At 44.5% G+C, this 24477-nt stretch overlaps 1 protein-coding gene and 1 pseudogene across 1 annotated transcript in view; one reads left to right on the top strand and one right to left on the bottom strand.

Moving 5' to 3' along the window:
* Positions 1–1055: 1055 nt before the first annotated feature.
* CACNA2D4 (calcium voltage-gated channel auxiliary subunit alpha2delta 4) overlaps positions 1056–24477 on the bottom strand; it is a 115582-nt gene continuing 92160 nt past the window's right edge. Inside the window, exons 25-33 of the mRNA XM_085324011.1 lie at positions 22129–22190; positions 20940–20954; positions 18963–19007; positions 17912–17974; positions 11896–11966; positions 10961–11036; positions 9091–9143; positions 8036–8091; positions 1056–1177 (exon numbers count right to left, since the gene is read on the bottom strand). Coding sequence (XP_085180137.1) covers positions 1056–1177; positions 8036–8091; positions 9091–9143; positions 10961–11036; positions 11896–11966; positions 17912–17974; positions 18963–19007; positions 20940–20954; positions 22129–22190 — 563 coding nt within the window. The remainder of the gene's footprint in view (positions 1178–8035; positions 8092–9090; positions 9144–10960; positions 11037–11895; positions 11967–17911; positions 17975–18962; positions 19008–20939; positions 20955–22128; positions 22191–24477) is intronic.
* Positions 4812–6014, top strand: LOC146584810 (uncharacterized; annotated as a pseudogene).

Below are 24477 nucleotides of genomic sequence, written 5' to 3'. Positions count from 1 at the left end.
TGGGGTGGAAACAGCTGTCAGCTTTTTTTTGTTGTTGCTGTTGAGAGTGGGTGACGGCACTGCAAGCAATGCCAGACTCCAGCTGCGAGAAGGCAACGGTGTGGGGTGGCAGCAAGGCGAGGCTGGCCTGAGGCTGGTTTGGTGGTGGTGGTTCCTGAGGCACCAGCTTAATGTGTAATGCACAAAGTCTGTTTTGGGCACTTTACTCCTTAGGATCTGCCCAGAGCTTATTTCACCTATGCAATACCTTTTTTTTTTTTAAACCAAATCTGCAATCTCTTCTAAAATAAAGTTTGGCAAGGCCTGTTTTTCATAAAGTCATGCTGACTAGCACAAGCTATTTTCCTAACCTTTAATTCTTTCCTGTAGTCGATCCAAGACTGAAGTCAGACTGGCTAGGCTTTTTTTTATGAGGGATTCCAGTTAGATCCATTTTGACTCCTCTGCGCATTTTTGTGTAAGAGTTTGTTGGGAAAAGCTGGCCCTCGGGAAATTCATCCTTTCTTCACCTTCCCACACRTGATTACTAATGGTGCTAGGCATTTTATAACTGCTGAAAATGGCCTCTCTTCACAATGACTCTTCTGTTATTTTTGACTGTTCATTCTCTTAAAATGAAAATGGAAAATAAAAAAGTGTATCTGTTTTTTGATTTCTTTTGGTTTAGCACTTCTCTTTCCATCCCCCTTTTCTTCTGTATAAAAACAGAAAGGAGGAAAAATACAAAAGGAAAGGTGAAAGCAATGCAAAAAGGAAAAACTTTCTAAAGAGAAAATTTTTGCCAAAAGCATGAAAAACAACAAAAAATGCTTCTTTTTGAAATTTGTGGAATGGAACGATTTTTTAAAATGCTCTCCTTTATTCTACAGGCAGCTCTGCTTGTTAACAGATGATTTTAAGTTTTTCTTTTTTAATCCATTTAATTTGGTTGTCCCACCCCTGTGTTGTCCACCGTGGCTCTTGAGCTCTGTTGGCACACTCAGTGACCGCAACTGTGCATGTGTCGTGAGCTGCGTAGGAGTGGAAAACCCAGAATGAAAGAGAAACTGTAATTCTTACTTTTGGCAATCTCCACACTCGATCAGCCCATTTGTCTCTTTGATGGCTGGCTCGTACACAAAGACAGGGTACTCTGTGTCACAGGGCTGCAAGGTGTCGTGCTTCTTATGCTTGTGAGCTATGATGGGGAAAAGGAGACAAGACAAAAATAAAAAAAAAAGGTTAGAGGCTCATGAAGGAGAGGTTTGTATGGAGGTGCCCACGTAAGAAATTAGACTGGCCATCTGGGTGGGAGCAGAAGCCCATCCAGCCCTGTGTCCTGTCTCTGATGGTGGCCAAAGGCAGCTGCCCACCAGAGAGAAAAGAGACAAAGAGGCAAGATGCTGTAGAAACTCAGCACTGCAATGATCCCTGCTCCCACTAGGTGGTGTGGGAAACCCAGTCTATGTGAGAAACGTTCCCGAAATTCCCACTTGGCTCCCTGAAGTAAGGCTGGCCCTGGCCCTGTGGAAAGGTAGCAGTGGGGCCACCCACTAGCCACCGCAGGAGGGTGCGCAGCCACTGCTGGGAGACCCCAGGCAGGGCCAACAAGCCTGTTACAAGGACGTTTTGACACCGATATCCCCCTACTCAAGGGAGGAGGGGGTCTCCCAAACCAGTTATGTTAATAAATGCCCTCCTGCCTAACCTGACTGTGGTTCGAACGCTAGTTTTAACCTGGGTTCAGAGCTGTGGCTGGACTAGTCCTCAGTGTCTGTGCTTGCAGACCTGCGCTGACAGGGATCCCCAGCATCTGTGGGTGAGTGGTAAGTCTGCTACATGTTAAGGTTAATCCCAATGGCAGATGAGGCCTGGTAGCCTTTCWGAAATGATCTGTGAATTAATGCAGCCTCCCACACTTCCATGTTCCTCAACAGCCTCTGATCCTTTCTGAATCCTGGGACATTTCAGAGAGACTCTATAGCAAGGAATTTGATGGGTTAAATATGTGTCACATTAAAAAGAAAACACCAGCAGCAAATACGACTCACCACAAACCTGCAGGGAAGCACCAGACAGCTCTTACAGAGAGGCAGAGCCCCACCTATGCGAGGAACCAGCTCCAGGAGGGAACCATCTATTACTGAGGCAGCAAGCAGCTGGGTCATCGCTCATCGGTCGCACTCTGTGGGGCTCCCAAACTAATTTCAGGACGAGGGGGAACCAAACTGACTCTTTGCCTTACAGAGCCTCCCCAGAAAACTAAGGGCATCCTTTCTAGGGGTTCAACAAAGTCTTTCTTTCCTCAAACAACTGCCTTGTTCATAATAGGCCAGTCTGGCAATTATTTTTCTGCTGTCAGAGGTAGTAAAGCCAGCTCCTGCCTCTGTCACCCACGGGGGAACGTCTCCGATCGAAATGTGAGGCTTTGTTGCTAGGGGAGAAGTGGCTGCAGCTCAAACAACAAGAAGTAAGAGAAATGGTTTCTAAATCAGCTTTGGGTCTGAGCACAAGAGATTCCCGCACAACCCTCCACCCACATGGCTGCATGCACTGCTGGGTGTGATGGGTAGGGGAAGAGAGTCCTTCTGGTCTGGAGGACAACCAGCTTTTTCCTTGCAACAGCACCAGCACTGATAATTTATAGAAAAATGAAGCAACAGAGGTTTTAACCAGTAAAGGTACGGTATGGGAAGAAAGCACCAAGAGACCATCAACAATACTGATGGGCAATCTATGTTGCTGTAAAATCCAAAGGTCCTCACTGAGACCTCTGGCCTCCTCTCCTCTGACACTGCTGAAGGACACAGTAAGAGGCAGTCACCATCTCAGGGATCTTGCCATCTAAACAATATGGATTATGTGAGAGAGAAAGAGACAAGAAGGATGATTTTTCTCTCTGCCCATGGAGAGCCAGTGACATAAGACATCCATTAAGAGCCAGCAACTGCAGCCAAATCTCCCCTCTAATGCCTTCACCAGGTGATACGATGTATATTTAAACCCCTCCCTGCAGTACAGAGTCTCTGGTAGTTGTACCTTGTGCTTTTCTTCAGACTCCCTCTAAATATGTCACACACAAGACAGCCTCCTACTTAAATCCTTCCAGTCTCAGGGAACAACCTTTCAGTATCATATTTGTGTTCATTTTTCACAATTCTAAAAGCATATAGGACTTGATTTCAGCATTCTGCTTTGCTATGTATTCACTCGATTCACTTTTTAAATTAATGTTTGAAACCTGTTCAGGGTCTGGGGGCAACTCTGTGGCCAGCCAGAAGCTGTCTGGCTGTGTCTGTGACCATCTGCTGCTCCACTGTGTGAACAGGCACTGCACYGAAAAACCCCACGCTGCAGAAGCACAAAAGGGCCTCTCCCATTTTTACTAACAGAGAACCGCTCTTACTAGGATATGTCGCAGAGATCAACAGTCCTAAGGCTATTTGGGATGAGCACTAGGAGATGCTATTACTGAGGCAAATTTCAAAGGAGGATTAGACATTTCTGGTAAAACACTAAGGATATATCCAATTATGCTCTAAGGGTACAAACGACAAATGCTTTCCTGCTCAGACTAGCTGCGAAGAATGAACAATATGCTGCTGATGGTAGAAGGAGGATGGAAAACAGAGTGGGAACCTTTTCCTTCAGCCTTATTTTGCTGTATTAGAGGCCAGGAAAATAACTATTTAGCTCCAAAACACAAGGCCAGACTATCACAGTCTGCACCTGGCATAGAGCCTTTTGAGGGACACACTTGTTGCAAGACCACACATTTGCCCTAAGCCAAGGAACTCTCAATGTCCCGTTATGTTATATTTGGTTCACAGCACTGTGCTGACCAGGGCTTTCATAGCAGCACACCCCTTGGAACTAGACTCTGCCATTCCCCATGCAAAACAACAGCTGTGATGACAGTAAAGGTGATCTGATAAAGGTATGGTGCAAGTGTCTGCCAGAATTTAGGATATTGCTCATGCCAGGAGTTACAAAGACATAACAGAACTTTAATCCAGTTGCTCAGTTCTTTCCTCCTCCCCAACACTGAATTAGATTCTCCATTAGCTTCAGCTTCCTGGTGTAATGTCGTCAAACCCAGTGGACTAACAGCTAAATAAAAATCAGTGGTGTAAAGGAGGGGGTGTGTGTGTGGGGAAAAAGGTATGACTTAGACCCTTGACTTTGAAAATATGTAATGGAAGGATCTTTGAGGTCTCCCAACCTCAGTTAGTGTTGAATCAGGGCTGTTGTGCCAAATTTGGTMGACTTGGAGAACCAAGCCTTCATATGAAGGGAAGGGAACCAAACGAATTGCACCATGTATACCTGGGATAAACCTTGACTTCAGCTCTAGGCACCACATTAAAGAGGTGACCCTTGATCAGTGACTCTGGTCCAAACTATACCGTGGTGGCATTCACAGGAGCAGGCTCTGCGTTTGAAGGTAAGCAGTGGTAAGTGCACCAGGTTTAGCCCCTTTACGGGCACTTTGGCCACTGGTAGTATYGGCTAAGTCACTAACAGAAGTTGTACTTCTGCTTGCAGTCTTTTACAAATGCCTGCAATTCAGTTTGCTCTGGGTTAACCTCATCATGTGCACTAAGCTGTATTTTTAAACTGTGTCAGATTGGCACTAGTCCCCTGCACACACCATCTTAAATCAGTTTCTTGGCACAGGCTAAATGAAAATAAACCACTTTAAAATCGCTGACTTCTGCACAGAGACAAGACCAACCTAAGACAGAGATTATGCTTAAGCCTATTGCCACTTATTTGGCCTTGGAAGCAATGCAGCTGCAGCAGTACTCAGAAGTTCAGAGGAGCCCAGTAACATGGACATCATCAGCATTACACTTGGGCTGAGCCTCTGCATGCACATGCTGCACATCAAAACGTTATCAGCAGCTCCGAGAGTGCGGTGGTCAGGGATTAGTAAACAGTCAGGGGAGCTGATAACAAATTGCAAACTTTATAGCAAAGAGTGAGTTAATTCCAGGCTGTCATTGCTACCATCTGCACTTCCAGAAAGACTTTGTCAGGCAGTTGGCAACCAATCCTTCTGAGCAGCAAAGCAAGCTGCCGCTCCTTGTTATGAACTATACAGCCCAGATTGTGAACTCTTTCCCACCAGTATAAATCATGAATAACTGCAACCCAAGTCAATGGATTTACAATGGTGTAARTAAGACAAAACCTGCCATTTAGGTATGAATGCTAAGTACTAAATTCTGTGCACTATAAAGCACAGAATTTAATGAATTATCTTGTATWTCCTTTGTGGACATCATCATGCAGTCAAAAAAACATTTTTTTGACCGACAGAATTCTAGAAGCAGTAAAAATCTGTGGAAGAAAATATGTCTTGTCACCATCACTGAAAAGCACATTTGCATGGTAAGTGCAATCTGAATCAATTATGCCCATATTCCAACAGCAAATCTTGCCTTCCCAGAAAGCAAGCRAACTTGGGAAGTGGGAATGTGATCACAGCGGCAGAACCGGAGCTGTACATTCAGGCAACGGTGCGCACTAGATCCTCCAACCATTCTTCTGTCTATATCCCTGAATAAATGTGCACTCAATTTCTCTCTCACAAAATGTCTCCCTCTCTCCATACTTTTTGCACACACCAGCCTTGGCAGGCAGTCAAGGAACTGTTAACATCTCTGGCAAAAATCTACAGCCCATTCTTAACAACATGTGCAATCCATTCCTTCYAGCCCCAGCAGTATTCTTCCACCCTGCTACTCCCTTCCCCGCACATAGACACTCATTTCTTCATCCACAGCCACACTCCATTTCTCATCCTCTTCATACATGAAGACACATTCCAACCATCTATTTCTCTCACGCATACATCTTGCTGGGCAGAGAGCAAATCAGTGAAGGCAAAATAGATATGGAAGCAATGAAGTACAAACACAACCAGTCTGGACTGTATCTGGAGGGGTTTCTAACTTGCCTGTAAGAGCGGATTTATCAGCTAGAGTATATACTTAGTTAAACTGACTGAAAGCAATACTGCATTATTCTAGAGCTGGGCTGATATTCATCAGAAGGAGATATGCCATGGGGTGTGGAAAAGAAGACTTAAGTTGCCTCTTAATATCTGAAGTGTACAAGATCCATATCGTTTATACTGCAAGAGGGCACAGTTTTTTTTAAAACAGTCCATTGARAGTATTCTTTATTTTTAGCAAAATGCCTGAAAAGAGTGGGGCAGTTGGGAACCAAAGTGAAGGACATGCCACATTACAGGCATTAAGGGCCCATCTATGCTACAGTAATAAGTGATRGTTTTGTCTGGGCCTGCATCTCTGAGGAGGCTGGTGTGTCCCTTCTTTTACTGACTTCTCAGTGACAGACTTCCAACCGTCAGATCACACAGTTAAACAAGTAACAGCACTGCTTGCTTATTCTCTTTGTAGTGCAGGGAAATACAGCCAGGCACTACCGTGTCACTGTGAAACCTTTCTGCAAGTTCCACATTGTCCAAGAGGTGGAGGAATGTCTTTCCTAGCCTGGGATTTCTAGATTTTTTTTTTTTGTTGCTAAAAAGTTCTACTTACAGTGATGGAAGACAGCCTTGGCTGGACAGATCACATAACACACACACACACGATGAAGATGGAGCCACRTGACATTTTCCCATGATGGCAGCACAACGAGGAGATGAATTCACACACAGAGGTCATGGAAGTGATGCAAGAGAGAGATGAAAAAGGCAGAAAAGGAAATAGTGATGAGCAGTGCAGCAGTCAGAATCCCTCCCTTCTTGCTCACATCTCAAAGATTAAAACAAATTTCAGCTGTTTAACATYTGTAACAGCTCTTTGCAGGAACACCGGGCCTCTAGGTCTGTCTGTCTTCCAGTAAGAGCAGTCACTAACAGAAGTACCTCACCTGACTCTTCCTCACTGATTTCCGCATGGGGCCACTCGGTTTATTCTGACGTGTTAAGTAGTATGCAGTGCTGCACAGGGGATACCTGCAACTTCCATTACCACATCTGGTGATCCAAGTGGGAGTTAAATGGTACCTAAATACTGGGCTGATTCTCCAGCTAGGAGGAAGTTTTGCTTTCTGAAAACGACTGCTTTGCTATTACATCAGGAAAATTCAGTGCAAATGAAAGCTCAGCTCTACAACTAGCAGGGAACGTATCACTGCCTCCAGTGAAAGTACCTTTAGTGCTGAACAACTAGTCTGGATGTAATAACAGTATCTACACTGCTGTGCAGCACACTCCTCACCTTTCCCTTAGGATTGCCTTACGGCCATTTACATTCCCTGCATGTAGAAGCAGGGATGAGACCACAGAGGCTCTTGTGACATTTTAGCAGGCAGCCTTGTAACTCCTGGGCAGGTCACTGGATTTTAACCCAGACGTACCCCTCTGCTTCTTCTGCAGTACTCAGTTACTTTGCAAAAGCATGTGCCACAGTCTTTTATCTTCCAGAGAGAGTTCAGTGGGAAAGCAACGACTCTTGATGGGTTATTTGAACCAGCCAGTACAACTCAGCAAAGAATCCCACAGGATGGTTCAAAAAAGGATATAAGGAAGTCATTTTTGTTTGAATTCTACAGGCTAGCTTCCAGTGACACCCACTAAGCTCTGCAGGGCCTGCTGATCCCAGCYGTACTCTGTCCTGTCCCATAGGCCACTGTGACGAAAGAACTGAGGGGAGTTTCAAACTGAAGGGCTCTGCAGCTGAGAGACAAAAGCTCTTGCCTCAGCGCACACTGTGGGAGGGCGCTTGGAAAGAAGGCCTCTGCCCTGCAATTGCACTGGGGAAAGGAAAGCAGCATCCTCTGAGCTGCACATTGAGAGGCTTCACCTTGACAGCTCTAGTGCTTCAGTAGGCTGAGACAGGAGTGGAAGGGGAGGGAGAAGTGGTGCTGGCACATGGAAACTAAATTCCAGAYTCTGCAGAGGGAGACACAATGTGGGGAGAGGGTGGTGTTTTCACATGATGCTGGCTTTCCCATGCAGCTTCTGCCACTGGTGGCTGTAACACTYATGTGCTATGGGGTGGCTGCGTTCCTGTATACTCACCATCTGCCAAGTTGTCTGACTGCCAGAAGCTACTCATGTTAAACTCCAAAAGGAAGCTGTCAAAAGATCAAGAACAAAGGACACTTTTTCAGTAGCCTAGAGGGATGCGGGTGTCAGTGAGATGGCCCTGTGGCCCAGTGAGTATCAGTCCCAAAATATTCCTTATGAATTTTCTGGCAGTGGAATTCAGAGAACTTTTTTTTCTGTCTCATGGACTCTGGAATAACTAAATGGGCTTTTTCCAGGAGTACACACTGTAGGTGGGCCTTGCCACTGAAAGAATGACTACAGTGGCTCCTGAGGCTGCTGAGGAGTACAGTCACTGTGAGAGCCACCTGAGGAGCAGGTATAGATGAATGCCAGGAAGCCAGTACTCTGGCTACACAGCATCAGCTACAAGTCACACTGAATAATTCTGTAGCAATAAACTCACGCCCTAGGATCTGGATCTTTTCCATATCTCAGGTTGGGATAATCAGGGTCAGTATTTCAGCCTGGGCCCAGCAAGTTCAGCAGAGGCACTTTGATCCTAATTTGAACCTGAACTCTTGCTCCCAACCCCTGCAGTATGAGGTAAGCCTGAAGCCAGTGCTTAATTCAAGGCTTTCCCTCACCCTGCTCTTTTCTTCCTTGCCTGTCCCTCGGATCTGAGCTTCCTGACTTCATTCTTTCAGTCGTCACCTCCTGTGATGTGAACACATGATTCACTTGGCGCAGGCAAGTGAGACAGGAAAGAGGACTTAGAGTCAAGGATCTGCACCAAGCCTCGGGAGACCCAAGTCCTATTTCTGACTGCCACTTTGTACTGAGTGACCTCAGGTAAATCCCAGACCCATTCTGGGCCTCTGCCTCTCCATTTGCAGAAAGGGAATAGTAATAGTTTTCTGTCTCCCAGGAGTGAGGCACAGGCTCCAGGAGCACAGAGCTGAATGTCACAAAAAGGCTGACAGCAATGCTCTACTCTGGGGCCTGGGAGCCCAAGAAACTTGTAGATTTTTTAGCTYTCACCTCTATTGGTCTGAGCCTCCCAAATACCCATCTCTTTTTGTACTCACATGATTAAATCACTTATCAGCCATTTCACTGCAGCTAGAAAGGCATAAATTGGCTGGAGGGAAAAAAAAAAAGTGTGTGTGTGAGTGAGAGAGAAAGAAAAAAAATACCATAAGGACCTGGTCAGAGAGTTTATAATCATTTTGCAGGACCCCACGTTTCAGACCAATTCCCTCCGTGAGTCTGAACTCTTGAAGACAGGCTGGAAATTCAAAGTCTGGGTGTCACTGGAAAATGATCAAAATGCATCAAAAGGCAGCAGAACTGCCTTGCTACTAATAATATCTTCTCACCCTCTCCCAGGCAGGGTCAGGGAGTTTATCACAAATGTATGAAGGACTTTGAAGATGTAATTGCTAGATGATTTCTCTCCAGTATGGATGACCTTGAGAGCTCAGAGCAGGAGAGAAATACAGCTAAATGGGACATCACCAGTTTTGGATGCTTTCATATTCCAATGGCAAGCAGTGTTTCTGGGACAAGCTACRGTACTGTCCAGAAGTTACTGTTATCTGCTATTGATTATGCTTGACTATGCTTTTATCCAGCTTTTCCTCAAAATGGCATGTCTACTTTCATTTTCTTTCTTTTCAGCTACAAATTGGAAATTCAGCGTTGTCCCAGGGACAATTCATCTACACAGAATCCTGCTAGTTCTTTTCTTCATGGTGACCATATCTAATTCTCACGTCTCTCCCCTAATCCTCCATATCCTCAGACCCAAAACAGATACAGCAGTCACAGGACACAAGATAATCTTCAGTTACTGCTAACTCATTTCAACCAAAACAAGTCAGCAAATGGTAAAATGTATAGAAGTTTGGGAACTGGATTGATTTTTCCTATGAACAATGTATATGAAAAATGTACTTGTTGATTTCCTACTTTCTGAGGATTTTGCTAGGAAAGGAAAAGGAGAGATGAGAGCTTAAAGCTCACCCTGTTATTCTTCTCCCAATTTGCCCTTTTTTGGCAGCTTACATTTCTAACCAAATGTAACTAAAATTTTATAGGATATGATCAAGCAAATATTTTCACTATAATCACAGTATTTTATCTATCATCTAGCATAACAATTGCTAAAAAACCCCATATTATTAGAAGGTAATATTTTGTTGGAAATACTGTTTAGTAGAAAAAAAATGACAGTCATGCCATAAAATGTACTTCCAGAACAGTACATTTTAAGATATCAAAAAATGATCATAAAAATAATAAATACATCCCTGTTGAGGGTTGCTTTAACTAGTTTGAACTGGATTATCGTTGGATTAATTACTTAATTCTGTCTGGTTGAGGCCAGGTTAGGAAGGCAGAACAGGATTAGATTACTAGGTTGTATCAGACTAAGAAGTGACTGCATTTGAGTACTTGTGAAACTGTTGACTCTGGCAGCTCAGCCTTTCTCTGGGCTATCAGCTCTTCTCCCAGCTTTAACCTTCTTCTCAGTTACTCAAGCCTACTTGATCTTCCTTGAAAAGTTGATGGCTTTGTCCCAGATGCTCTGTTCACTGACAGGGAAACTCCCTTTTTGAGCTGCTGTATAAAGCAATGCCCTGTAAAAACAACTCTGCTCTGTTGCAACCAGCTCCAACCTGGCTTCTGGACTGACATAGTCTAGTTCATGTCCTTTCCCCAGTCCCTTGAAATATCAATGAGATCCTATATACCATCAAAAAGTCAAAGTGGGAACCACTGCCTATGGCCGTCACTGCCTCAGAAATTTGCTTTACATGAGGTTGGGTATTACCATCACTTGAAAGCAAACAGTTACTAAGCTCTTTTGGGGAATGTGCTTCATCAAGATGTTGAGATGCCCTAGAAGAAAGCCTCCATAGACTATCCCAGGGTTATGTGCAGAGAGATACATACACTGAGCAGAGGCTGGGCTCCACTGTGGTGGTGGTAGGGTATTTTACACATTGCTTGATAATCATACATTGTCACCCTACAATCAAAACAAAAGAAGCAAGCAGTCAAAAGCAAGCAAYGCAACTACCTCTGAGACACTGAAAGTGTGCACTACTTTTTTCCTACTTGGAGCACATTCTAAAAAAAAAATCTGTACGGAAGAAATAAAGTGGTGGCCTGCTTGTATCAGTCTCTATTCTTTGGTCACTTCYGAATTTTGAAAAGTGAGGTAAACGGGCCCCAGATTAATGCAACTGGGTCAGTATAGGAAGAAGTATGTCCCTAATTTCAGACGATGAGCAACACAGATTCTGGAACAGAAAAATTATAACTGTATCTACCTCAAGTCTTACTAGCTTCTGTTTTCATTCAACTGAAATTCTCAATTCTCTTCTGAAAACTACTGGGGGTGTGGAATGAAAATAACAGAGGTATTTTTAAGAGAGAGAAATGTTCTCAGCTAGCTGCAATGCTGCGTCTGGAGGGGCCTCTCAGCCAACCACTCATGGAGAGGCTTTCCAAGTGGCACAGGGAACTGAAGTGTTTTCACGCAAAATGCAAAGAAGTGTTTCCCATAGTACTTTGCCTTAGAAATGACAGAGAAGTAGCTGCTCTCCGGCAGCACAAATCTTGGGAGTTACTKTATACAACAGTGCTTTGTAGCAGGCTGAAGGGCAAGCAATGAGGAGAAACAGGGTGCATGATGATGACTGATAGTTGAGCAAGCCAGTGGAAGAGGGCAGGCAGTCAAAGGAGCTCTTGTAGTAAAATAAGGGACACATGGACCAGCTCATGCATCCTTGCCCTCCCCATTGGTGCTGCTTTTGGGGCCTGATACACCCTGCTCCACACACCAACTGAAAGCAGAGAAGTACAGAGCAGAGATCACCGCTTACCGCTTGAACATGCCCATGTTTAGCAGTTGGGTCATTACTGAACCATCCACTGCACCAAAAAATTTTCCAGTCTGCAAGCAAAGAAAGAGGAATAAACTGTGAACAGTAAAATTTCCAAGTGCTCTACTACTTCAGCTGATATAGTCTGTCTAGAAGCTGAAGATTCTGCTACCTACTGCGCATAACAAGCATTTTAAGGAGTTTGTCCTTTGGCTGGCCAAAATTGAGGGAGGACTTTACCGCATTGCCGGCTGGGTATACTGTGCTTCAGAATGACTTAGCCCACATAAGTCCCTGCGGAGTCTGAAGAAAAAAGGCAGAATTTAAAGCTGCAGAGGCCCAGGAACATCAATTCACTTGTAGCTTGGTTCTCTTGTGAGTTTTTGTGAACCGATGTTCTTCAGATCTGAAAGCTTAAGTCTCTTCTATTTCAGCCTACTCTGTTAGCTTGGGGCTGTAGCACGTTCATAAACCTCTGTTGTCCAGCTACCCAGGGCTAACTGACTCACCATGTATAAGTGMACAGTACAGATTTATTTAGGTAGCACAAGCAATTTTACAACTCACTGTAGTTCAAGTTCCAAACATGCAATAGTTAAAAAACCAAAAACAACGTATCACAAACTGATTTATCTCTTTAGTTTGCACCACATACTATGCACTAGTACAGTCCTAGCAATTGCTCAGGCTCCACTCTAGCAGCAGTTGCATCTGGGAGGCAACAATCCCCAAATTCCGCTTGCATTTCTGGACTGAAAGTGGGGCTTGTGACCCTCTGGTCCTATTTATATTTCAGAGCTGATAAACCCAAGTAGGGTCACAATCCCAACAATGTGAACCAACACAATAAAGACTTTTTAAACTGAATGACAGTTCTAGCTTTCCTAATCACCACATTGTGACAAATCTATTACAAAAATGGTTACAATCTGCCAAGTTTACTGCTTTGTTTGCAAATAAGTAAATAAAATGCTTATAAATAATAAAAATATAGACACAGATCTGTCCTCTGTATCCTGGCTCATGGATCTTTATACAGTAAATAGCTCCCACATGTTACAGAACTATTGATGTGGTTTGTGGGGGGACATTTTACTTTTCCACTGATAGGCTACCAGTTGTTTAGCATGTACTAGCAGTTGACAGATGACTTYATTTATTTGAGTGGGCCATTTCCACTAGAAAAAGCCTTAAGCAGATTTACCTCAGTGCACATCATAATTGTCTAACAGTAGTGTTACATGGTTATAAGCCTCCTCCCAACAGGCTTTAGAAGGTGTTTTATTGCATAAATTGATACATAGCATCAACTTCCCCTTTAGCATTTGAATTTTAATAATCTCAAACGTAGTCAAATGAGTCTGAGCAAGCGCTAACTTTTTCCACCTCTCTARCTCTTTCAAGCTGATTATGGTGGTTAGGAAGCCAGCTGCCCGCGTTAATACCAGTCTGCAGCCACAGCAGGAGCTAGAGCAGTGGGATTTAATATAGCACAATCTGCAGCTGGTGTGACAAGGGCAGAGGGTCACTGCAGGACCACAAAGGGGGCCTGCGCTCCCCAAAGATACTGATGACTGAATTGCTCCAGAGAGGGCCTGATTCTTACTCGTATGAGGGGGACATTTGTGTAAGTGAGAGTAAGGCCGAGGGAATGAGTAGAGAAAAGCATCACCAAACTGGCATTTAACACAGAATCAGACATTAAAAGCTAAACATTGGTTTAGGTACTCTGTACAGGTAGTAACACATAAAGACACTACTTGGCATGAGCTGAAACACTTCTTTACCAAGGCAACATTTTGCAAAGCAATTCTCATTACAGGCTCCTGCCTCCAGTGACTGTCTGCTGCTCCTGCAGCAGTCTCTTTGCTGTGCTCCTCCTTATTCTCAGCTCTGGGCAGGTTTCCACAGGCCCTTGCAATTCCAGAGATTCACAGAACAAAGCATCACCTCTGACATCCTTGYATGAGGCATGGTGCGTCATGCTGCCCTGCAGCTGAGGGCATACAAGTACATGGGCTACACACAGGGAAGAGATGCATCTTGGAGCACACACATAGCTGGCAAGGTCCATCACTGCTCACGGACACGTATCCATCCATGCTTTGCCTGTGCGCTAAACGATTCACACAAACACGGTGGAAGGCAGCTCATTTTGTGTCTGCTGTGATGCTGTGTRTGACCAGGAAYCATCATTGCTAGCAACYCTGTTAATTCCAGTGCTGTGTAGTSGACTGACAAGGGCTGTTGTGGGACTGGCACCAGAGAGCTGTGGAAAAATGGCCAAACAGGTCAGGCATGGGGCCAGCACACAGCCTCCTCACTGTACAACTCAAGCAAAGACAGCTCTTGCTTTTTTCTGCATCCTCCGCTCAGGTCCTGGTGGGGTCTTGATCTGTCAGATCCTGCCCTGTAYCTTGTCCCAAGACGTCCCATCTGGGCACTGCTTGCAGAACTACCCTGCAAGATGCCTCAGAGAGAACACAGGAGTCCCAAAGAAATTCTTGCAGTGGGCGAGGGGACATCTGGATGCCGCACGTGGAGAAATCTCAAGACTTGAGATCTGCAGCTGTGCCTCAGGCACTCGTTCTGACTGGCAACGAAAGATGGCTAAAAACTCAGGGGTGGTCACGGGGCAACGACTGCAAACATCGGCAGAAAAACCCTGTCACTGTGCAGAGCAACTCTCACATCTGTGGTGGTGACAGCAGGCRGGGAGGGCTGTCTGCACAGGCCCGTGCCTGGCCAGGATGCAGCTCTGTGCCAGCGTGCGGGGGACGAGTTCGCCTCATGTTTTGACAGCACTGGAAACTGCTCCCCTGGCACAGCCCTTGTGGCAACACAGCCTGGGACTGTCAGATACTTTCCCTTCCTCCTCTGCCCCAGATTGCCTGGTCTTCTCTTCCACCCACTCCTCTTTCACGACTGGCTATTAACTCTTCGCTCCCTCTGCGATGAGTCTGGATGGGGGATTAGTCTGAATTAAGAGATTACCCATTCTTTTTCAAGTAATCCTGCAGGGAGCTTCCATCTCATCAGTCATTAAAATCCTGAGTCCCTCTTTCTTCTGCTGTGGCTTCTGGCTGTCAATAAGCYTCTTGCCACCTTTTGGCAAGTGGTCATTAGAGCCAATCCCCCATTCCAAAGGTGGAGGGAGGCAGAACTTGCATGAGGCTGCTTTTAGAGGGCTTGTCTGCAGAGCCCCTTGTTTCCAGCGCAGGTTGTTCAGGGAAAGGGGTGCGGGCAGCAAGCAAAGAAACAGAGCAGAAGATTTCGCATCCCCCTGCAGCAGCTCCCAGTGCCGGCTGCTCCGTAAGAACACATGCACTTTGGCACCTCTCCTCTATTTTTAGCTTGAGTGGTGCCCCAGGAAGCAGCGCCCTGTTGGCAGGTTCTGTTTGTTTTCGACGTGAAGCAGGTTCCTTGGCTGCCTTTCTTGGGCAAATGCAAGGGAAACGTCCACGGCCCCGCTCACGCCGGAGCTGTAACAGTTTGTGCCGCTCAGCCAGGCAGATGGCCTGCGAGGAGCACTTCCTCCCGAGGCGCTCCACTCGGCGTGAGTCACCGGGATCGCCCGCACACTCCCGCTCGCTCCGGATCTGACGCGCTCCCTCCCATTCTGGCCGGCTTCGCAGAACGAGTAGGACAGGCAGAAAGCCTTTCTCCCTTCTGCTAGGCATAAACACTGACCCGGCTACCTGAGCCAYTCTTGCTGTACGAGGTTACAAGGCAGGGGCTCCCACATAACAGCATTTAGCGACGAAGGCTACGAAACCCCAGCTATTGATTTAATGCTGCTGCTGCCTATGTGCTTTCCCGGCTGGGTAGCTGCAATCTTGAATTCCATACGGGGTCTAAAGTGTGGACACCTGTGGTGTCACTGGGAAATAGAAGCATCAACCGGAACAAGATAAAGAAATCATCTGGGAAGAAAAGTAGTGGCGAGCTTTCYAAGGTCAGGGGAGGTAACAGCTGGAGAAGCTGACAGTATTGGTGCCTGCCAAAAAGCCTGATCTCAGAGGCATGTGGGTAATGTTTATAATTTACCCAAATCTACCGTAATGCTAAGTTTTTGCTAGTCAGATCTTTCAGAGACCAATTTTTCAGAAAATAAAAAAAAACCCAAAGCATTTTCCATAAGATGTAGAAAAACACAGCGACAGAACCTAGGATGACAGCACTGAGAAAGGGCAATAAATGTGGTGCCCAAGGAATGTAGCTGCCTTCATCTGTGAACACATGCAACAGCACATAGTAAAGCACCTTTGAAAATGCTAAGGTGGTCAGAAGAGGAAATGGTGACTCCTAAGACTAAAAAGACCAACCTATACGGAACATACAGTAGGACCTGGCCTCCCAGAGAAGGGAGCCATTACAACGCTAATGCATTTTCCTCTTTTATTTTTCAAGCTTTGTTTGCTTTTCTTGGAAGAACAACAGGTAATTTTACTGAAATATCCATTGTGCCAGATAGGTCACTTTTCTGATGGAAAACAGGTTGGTTATTCCTTGCAATATGCACTATTTTTTACCTGTCAGTACCACCTCTGGGTGCTACTGCGTTGCTGATTCACTTTGCTTTGGCTGCCTTAACAATTCTCATTTGGCACCTCTGAAATTATTGTGTAGTGTCTGCAGAATTCATTGCCACCTTTCCCGTTTGCCAGCAGATTAATGAATATGCTAGCCAACAAAAGTCCAGAAAMTATGGAACACATACTGCTGATGTTTTCCATTCTAAAAATCCTGTTTTATTCCTCTTCTTTTTTTCTTTTCTGTCTCAGCTACCTTGAGATCAATGACAGTACTTCATGTTTCGTTCCTTCGCCAGAACTTCTTTAACAACTGCTTATGAGGGACTCTGTTAWAGGCTTTTAGAAAAACTGAAATACATTAGATCATTCATTCTCCCTTATTTGCTATTCTGCTGAAACTCTCAAACAACTGTAGTTGATAACATAGATTTTCTTCCTTTACAGAAGCTGTGCTGTTTGTCCCAATCACATCAATTGGGTGTTTTATAATTCTGTTTTAAAGTACCATTTCAACTTGTTTGTCACATCTCAAAAAAGTACTTTCTGGGACCAGATCTACCGCCTCTTGGAAATGTATATATTTGTAACTTCAGTACTATGGCAATTTTAATTAAATTCCACATCACTGTTAGTAATGAAAATGCTTCATTTTCCATTTCTTCTGTAAGCTAGCTCTTGCTAGTAACTTATTGCTTTGTAGTTCATGAGTCTGTTCCAGYATGCCACTTTTTGACATCCGTATCCACGGCATTTATTTATTTTGAAACAAGCAGCTCTGTAGTAAGTTTACCAGAGGTCAGAAAGGTGTAGCTAAACCACGTAGTGGCTAGTTCTGTTGACTTTGCCCAAGGTGAACAGGTATCACATCACAAATTGCTCTGCTTGAGCTCTCTGAAACTGGTTGCAGAGGCACTGGCAGCAGGAGAAAAGGAATCAACTTTTGCTGCTATATTCTTATTAATGTTCTGAGTTTTTCTCCTTACTTTGTTACCTCCATGAGTCCAGCAAGTCCTCCTTGTAATTTACTTAAATGATTTTCTTTTTTCATTTTTGCCTTTGGCATTTTGCTCTTAGTATCCCTTCATCTTCTTTTCCTTAAGAACGCTTTTTTTTTTTTTTTTTTTTTTTTTTTTAAGAGGCTCTCAAATGTGCTGCTGCCTTTCCTTCCAGTTTCAAGGAGCGCCCATCTTCTGGGACTCTCTTAGATCATTCAGTAGCATCTGTAGCAAGGGTAAGGATTCTAATTTCCTCACTTTCTATAAAAAAAGACACTTTGGCTAGTTCCTTCTTTATCATTGCAAGCTTCTTACTTACCAAGAACATGCTATCACTATGCCTGGAGGCCTTCCCTCACAACACAGTTGAATTTAATCACACTGTGGCCACCCTTGGTACAGAATTTAACTCATTTGTTTTAAATAGTTCTGGTGTGTTACATAGGAACATGACAAGCACACTCTCCTTCTCTTATGCTCTCTTACCTCTGCAGGTCTTTTGGAAATGAGTATAAAGCCATTATTATCAATGAGGAAGCAATTCAGAATCTGCAGAGATGAAAGAGAAGAAACATTAAAGATGGGTTTGCCATGGTTTTGTTATGTACTGCTGTGTGGTGGGCGAAGCACTGTGGACATATGCTTATAGAAATGGCTTCATCCTCAGCATTTCCATGTCTACCTCCACCACTCATTACAGCAGGCCTTAGATAATTCACTTTTCCCTCTCTGCCTCTATTTTGAGATATTTTGTCTGTGAGCTGTTTGTGATAGAGATTTTCTCTTGGCATAGTTGCCTGCAGGCCTAGCATACACTGAACCATACTTATGCAGATAATATATGCTGTAGGAAGCGATACGGTATTTGGAGACAACTCCACTTTAATAATAAGATATTTAATACTTTCCATCTTCAGATTTCAGAGTTTTACAAGCACCAGTGAAATAACTCTCTCCTTATCACTCTTTAAGACCAGTGGTGCTGGTCTTATCATTTTTATTTTGCAGCTCAGGAAATGGAGGCACAGAATTTAGATAAAAATCTTTGGGTCTCACAGTGAGTCAGTGGGAAAAATTAGGATGCAAAGAAGATCCTACAGGAATATTAGATGAAAATTCTCTGATGACTTCACCCTCCAGGCAGAGGATACCTGTCTTGAACATGCCTGAGATCAATATTGGAGCAGTGGCATAAAAGCAAACAGAGTGTCCAGCATGTTTGTCATGCTGGCAGCCACTCTCTTCAGCAGGTCTGGACCCCACTGGGACAGACTTAGAAAAGATGGAGTCTCCTTGGAGGCACTGGCTGGAATTTTCATCCCCCTGGATGAGCTCAGCTATCTTTCACAGCTGATGCTGGTCCTAGGTGAAGACCTAAACTGCAGGTTTGTGTCAACTGGCATGACATCTTGCTCCAGTTGCCCAGCCTCTTGTGAGAAGATGTTGAGCAATACTTGATTTTGGGGGATWCAAAAGCCTCTGCAGAGCAGGTAATCATTCCTATCACAGGCACAGAGAAGAAATCTAGGCAACTTACATCATCCTGACAGCTTAGTGGACAGGCACCATCGAAGGCACTGCACTGAAAAAGAAAAGCAGGAATTAAATCATAGCATGATCTCATCTTATGATCTCCATCTTGGCAGGGCTAGCAAAAGGTCTCTGTATCAGCATCCCATTAAGCTGTTTAAGTTACTTGGCCTTTTGAACAAGACAAGCCTATAGCGTGCACAGACAACACTCACCAAGTAAACAAGTTAGTGGCTCTGTATATTCCCCACACCATGAGTCCTCCCTGAATAATGTTGCTAAGGGCTCTGAGYCTATACCAGCCTCTGTGAGTTGCTTTAAGCAGCTCCCTACGCACTTCCAGGAGGGATGGCACTTATAAAGGAAGGGGGCAGCATCAAGCTCTCTGGCTGTGATAACAAAGGTTATTGTGCATTATGGAGAAAACAGCACGTGTTTCAGTATCCTAAAATCTGGACTAAATACATGTATGGTATTTTAGTTCAGGATTATTCTCAGGCAGGGTTTTTTGTTGTTGTTGTTGCTGTTGGTTTCTTTATTCACTAGACAACTAATGATAAAATAGGATGTGAATGGTGCTTATGTAGCCCGAGGCACCGTCCATTTGTTTCATTTAGGATTTATGTGTACCAGAGCTGACATGCGTTTCACAACACTGAACTGAATGGGGACAGGAGGGGTTAAGTGGTGAGTAACAAAACCCTTCAGGTGCTTATTGATTTCATAATTGTTCTGAGTTTGTGGTGGTTGCATGTATCTGTCTCTTTGTGTTATTTTTTAATGCTATTTTCACTAGGAGCTGAGTAAAGAAAGCTGACATGGTGTTGCCATTTCTGTACATGGGGTCCCCTTCCTGCCAGAGGTTTTCTAGGGTCAGGGAAGGATGCTGACGTGTAGTGTAGCCTGTTTGCTCTCAGTCAGCTGCCCTTTATTACTGCAAAACTCTTATATACAAATCCCAGCTCCCTTTCGGGATGAGTCTCAACACAAGAGGTGAAACTGTCATTTCAAACCACAACAAAACCATTACTTTCAGGAAGATTTGCAGGACTAAAGCAGTATTTTCAGGTTTCTGTCCCTCTGCTCAGTTTCTAAGGAGGCTCAGTGATGCTTGAGTTTGTTTCAAGCCCTGTGGCTTTGCAATACCCCATCCTTACACTCCAACTCCGACTGGCTCTTTGAAGCCCTGTGAATAATGGTTTAAAGACCCTCCTTGGCCCAGCRTCATGATGCAAAGTTGCAAGCATAGTCTCACCCTGATCGGGTTGTTTTGTCTCCCTTGACATAGACAGTAAAAGCAGTGGCCCTATCCTTTATCTCTGATGGGTTTCTTCCTTTGGTTAGTTGAGAAACATGGCCATAATGACCCTTATTGCCCTGGGGGCTAACAAATACAGACCCCAGAGCTCAGAAGTCAGAAGAGAAACCCACATGAACCAGGGATGGTCATTTCCCTCACGAAGGTCCCAGGTCTCACAGTGTCTTTCTAAAYAGTGTAAGGATTGATTCTCCTCTTTGTTGCTGAGGCCCAGACCTGGAAAAATTCCAGTAGTACTCCCTAGTGCTAGGCTGTGTTTGCAGCAATGGGAGTGAGATGAGAAGCCTGTTTGGAAAGCACAGACAACTTGCAGAGAGCCCTTGAGGGGGGCATAGCTGAACCTGAGCTTAGTGGTTGCCTTGAGATCACTACATCTACTGCCTTATCTTTACAGCTCCCTCCTCAGAGACCAACCTACCTCACAGCTTTCTCCTGATCCTGGTCAGGTTTCTGAAATGCTGCAACCCAGAGCACTTTCAGCTTTGCCAAAGACACTTAATTACTGCGAAGGCAAATACAGCCTGAGACAGGCCTGGACTGTCTCCAGTGATTACAGACAAGGGACAGTGCCTATATTACACTGGCACACAAACTGCACAATTATGAAGCAGAGACGCGGCGAGGCACGCTGGGATACCTCCCCATCCAGTGCTTTTGTCTACTTACATCACTGTCATTGGGCTGGGAGGCAGGAGGCACAGTGTGGATATCCAGAGCAGCACAGCATGCATTGACATGGGGGAGAGAAAACAAAATCTGTTAGTCATTGCCCTGACAACTGCAGTCATGTCCTGGGAAACCACGCAAAGGCTTTCTTCCTATAGGCACTTATGAGGACCATGGCACACAGACACTTGGTGAACAGGCCTCCTTTTAGCTTCTTTAATAAACCTTCTYGGTTTCACTTAACACTTGAAATGAGAGTGTGTGTGTGCCTGTGTGAGAACTGCCTGGCTACAGCCCTCAGGAGATTTTTAAAATTGAACTCTCTGCCAACACTCCAGGATGTGCTCACATGCTTTGCAGAAGTCTTTTTAGCTCAGGTTAGGCTTATATTAGGTCCCCCTATCTCAGATCTGCTAAGATGCCTCCTCCTGCCACCACAGACAATTGTGGATTTTTCCATTCTTCACCTGTTCTCTGTCACGGTGATTAACTTTCTGCTCTTGCATCACCACAGAGTCACCTTTTGATATTTCTCTCTTTTTTACAGCACAGATCCATTTCTGTTGTGGGTTACTTTAGTCCTACCAGTCTCTTCTCCCTTGTGTACTGCCCCAAAAGCAAAATCTGGGGGGAAAGGCCCTGAACAATAACAGAAAAGTATTTCACTTTTCCTGTCTCTCAGACYAGAGGACTGTTTTAATTATGCTACTTCTCTTGGTCCAGCAAGAGTGTCCAAAATTAGCACAACACTGAAAGCTTATCCCTAGAGCAAATCATTTTTATTTTGGCAAGCTACTAGCATTTTGTTACCATTATCAAGATGATAAAAGACGGCAGTAGATTTTGTTTTCCACGTGCCCAGAATTGCAGACTTCCATGAGGTTTCTGAAAGGCTGAATGAGCACAAGCATACTTCCACAATTAAATGTGTCATATGCAGTAGAGCTAATGCCAGGTCAGGATGCYGACACCGTCAACACAGCATTTGCGGAACAGATTCATGGCTCACCCGGCATTAGTGCCATCAAAGGATTAGAGAAATGTGTGTCTTCAAACTAATCTACTCCATAAATCTTTTAATATAAATTTCACTAAAGTCTGTATCAAAAGGTGATCGTACATGATGTAACCTAGCGTCAGCCTAGCTGACGAAGAACATTAAACYGTCTCTCTGCAGGATTGCTCCTACCTGTTGCATGGTCATCCAAAACTTGCGTTGGAGTAACTCCAGCTTAATTTGCACACCCACCGCTATGGGAAATAAAAGAGAGAGAAAGGAAGACAAGCATAAGTTAGGAAAGGAAGGGTATATATTTGCCCAAAGTAATGGGATGGAATTGCAATTGCAACCTGCCTGCAAGTGTAAATGATAAGCACTGACGGATAAGCACTGAGTCAGACTGTCAAGTGAGAGTCAGAGGTTTAACAAGGAGGCGAAAAGGAGACGTTGACTGCTGTACTGAAGTACTGACACCTCCCACCCACTAACCACGACAGAGATACAAACAGATTAAAAAAAAAAAAAAAACAATGAGTGAGCGTGAACTTTCATCTTTGTCTGCTATAGATTTGTCAGACCGGAATGGACTTTTATGATCACTCCAGGCTCATCACCTACACTACAGAGTCTCAACCAGAAAAAAGTAGGCCAGTATAAAGAAGAGATTCAAATGCCCACCTGCCTCAAGGGGAGACCACAGTGACTTAGACAGCCATTAAGCCACTGTGAAAGCAGAGAAATAYTAATGCCACTTGATGGACGAGTGTAGATCAGAACTGCTTAGCTAACTGCCAGCCTATTCCACATTGCTCCAAGTAGAAGTGTATGTGTGTCTTTTAATGAAGTCCATCTTAACTTCTTGGCTTAATCTCTCTTCCATTCCCAGCATCACGTCCCTGAAGTGAGGCCTAACTCTACGTTAGAAAAAAATGTGCAGGGCCTCCCTGACAGAGTAACACAGCTATCCCCCAGGTAGGTTGCCTACGAGTGCACATAATAACCCAATGTGCACATCCTAGCACTGTGACAGAGGAAAACAGGAAACCTCAAGCAAGACACTGAAATAGAATATAAAGTAAAATGAGGGAGAAAAGAAAGTATATAGAGGGAGACCTGAGCAGCTCTTCAAAACCATCAGTATCAGATACCTGTTTCTGCTTTCTATAGATTTTCTCTGAATTAGCAGGAGCTGCACGAGGGGAACAGAATCTCACTTAGGATCCTTAAAATCTGAATCACATTATATACTATGTGGATGCTTTTAAGTCTGATCTGATGTTCTAATTCAGTTGGTTAAGAATGAGAATCACAGTATGCTATATTTTCTTGCAGCAAATACAGAAAACCTGACATCAGCTGGAATCACAGCCATGTTACATCAGCTCTGCCTTTTATACCAGTGTCAGTGTCCTTCTTGTCACATTCCCATTGCTGGTTTATCTTACAAAATCCCATTCACAGGCATGTTTCTTATCCAGCTCTCCCTGTTGCAGAATCAATCTGACTGCCTTTATGTGGGGTCAAGGGATTATTTTGTGCAGGTGCCATGTCCCTAGGCCTCAAAGAGCACAAACCAGACAAGATACAATGTTCGCTCAAGATTCATCCATATCTACTTCAGCCCTAGTGAAGTCATCAACATCAGTGGGTTTATGGCAGGTCCTGTTTAGCCTGGTGTCCCTTTAGACCAATCTTTGCCAGACAGCAAATAGAGCCACTGCTGCTGAGTCCACTGAGGTGCAGAAGATCTGATTTGSTGTGTAGCTTTGAATAATTTCCTTGTTATTCTTTAAAACTATCTCAGGCAAGAACTTTTCTCCTTCTCACAGCAGATTGCATTGATAGGTATGAGCGTTACCTGGGACACACAGATTTTGTAAGATGTGAAGAGAAGTTGGTATCTAGAAAACTAACCTTGTAATGAAGAGACTTACTGAGCAGCTCATGTTTTTGCTAAGAGGAACATCTATCCAGAAATCATTCCTCAAAGGGACCTTAGCTCCTGGTCAGGAATCTTTGCCTCCCCCTTCCCCCTCAAATATGAGTGGTATCTTCTGAATTCAGAGAGAGTTGCCTGCAACATGAGAGCAGAAAGTAGCTGGGGGCTTGCACTGGTGTCCTGTAGCACGGACAGGAAGCACGCTCTCCTAGCTMTCTTCTTCTGTTTTCTGTAATGCCCACAGCCATGTCTAGCCATCTGTCAGCAAGCTTTGTCCTTCGCACGCAATCTTTCCGAATCCTAGCCTTTCCATAGGGCCTGTGCTTACTGAYCTCTACACCAGTCCTTCCTTCACAGCAATCTCTTTGCTTGGTGTCTAGTAGACATCCCTAGCTATCCYCTGTGGAGCTGCAGTGTCTGCCATTCTCTCCTCACATTGTTGTGCAGTCTGAAGAGGTCACTGGAAGCAAAGTTAGGGGCTAGTTGGACTTTCACTCAGGTTTGTCTGTCCAGACAGTGGTGGGGATGGCTTCCACCAAGGGGGACCACAATAGAGAAACTGCTCCATGCTCCTGCCTGGCAGCACTGCTTCTTGCCAC

Source organism: Rhea americana, unplaced genomic scaffold, assembly GCF_003343005.1.
Source record: "Rhea americana isolate MKP2758 unplaced genomic scaffold, rheAme1 scaffold_9, whole genome shotgun sequence".
NCBI lineage: Eukaryota > Metazoa > Chordata > Aves > Rheiformes > Rheidae > Rhea > Rhea americana.
Note: the sequence above shows the minus strand (reverse complement) of the source record. Positions and strands in the feature narration are given on the sequence as shown.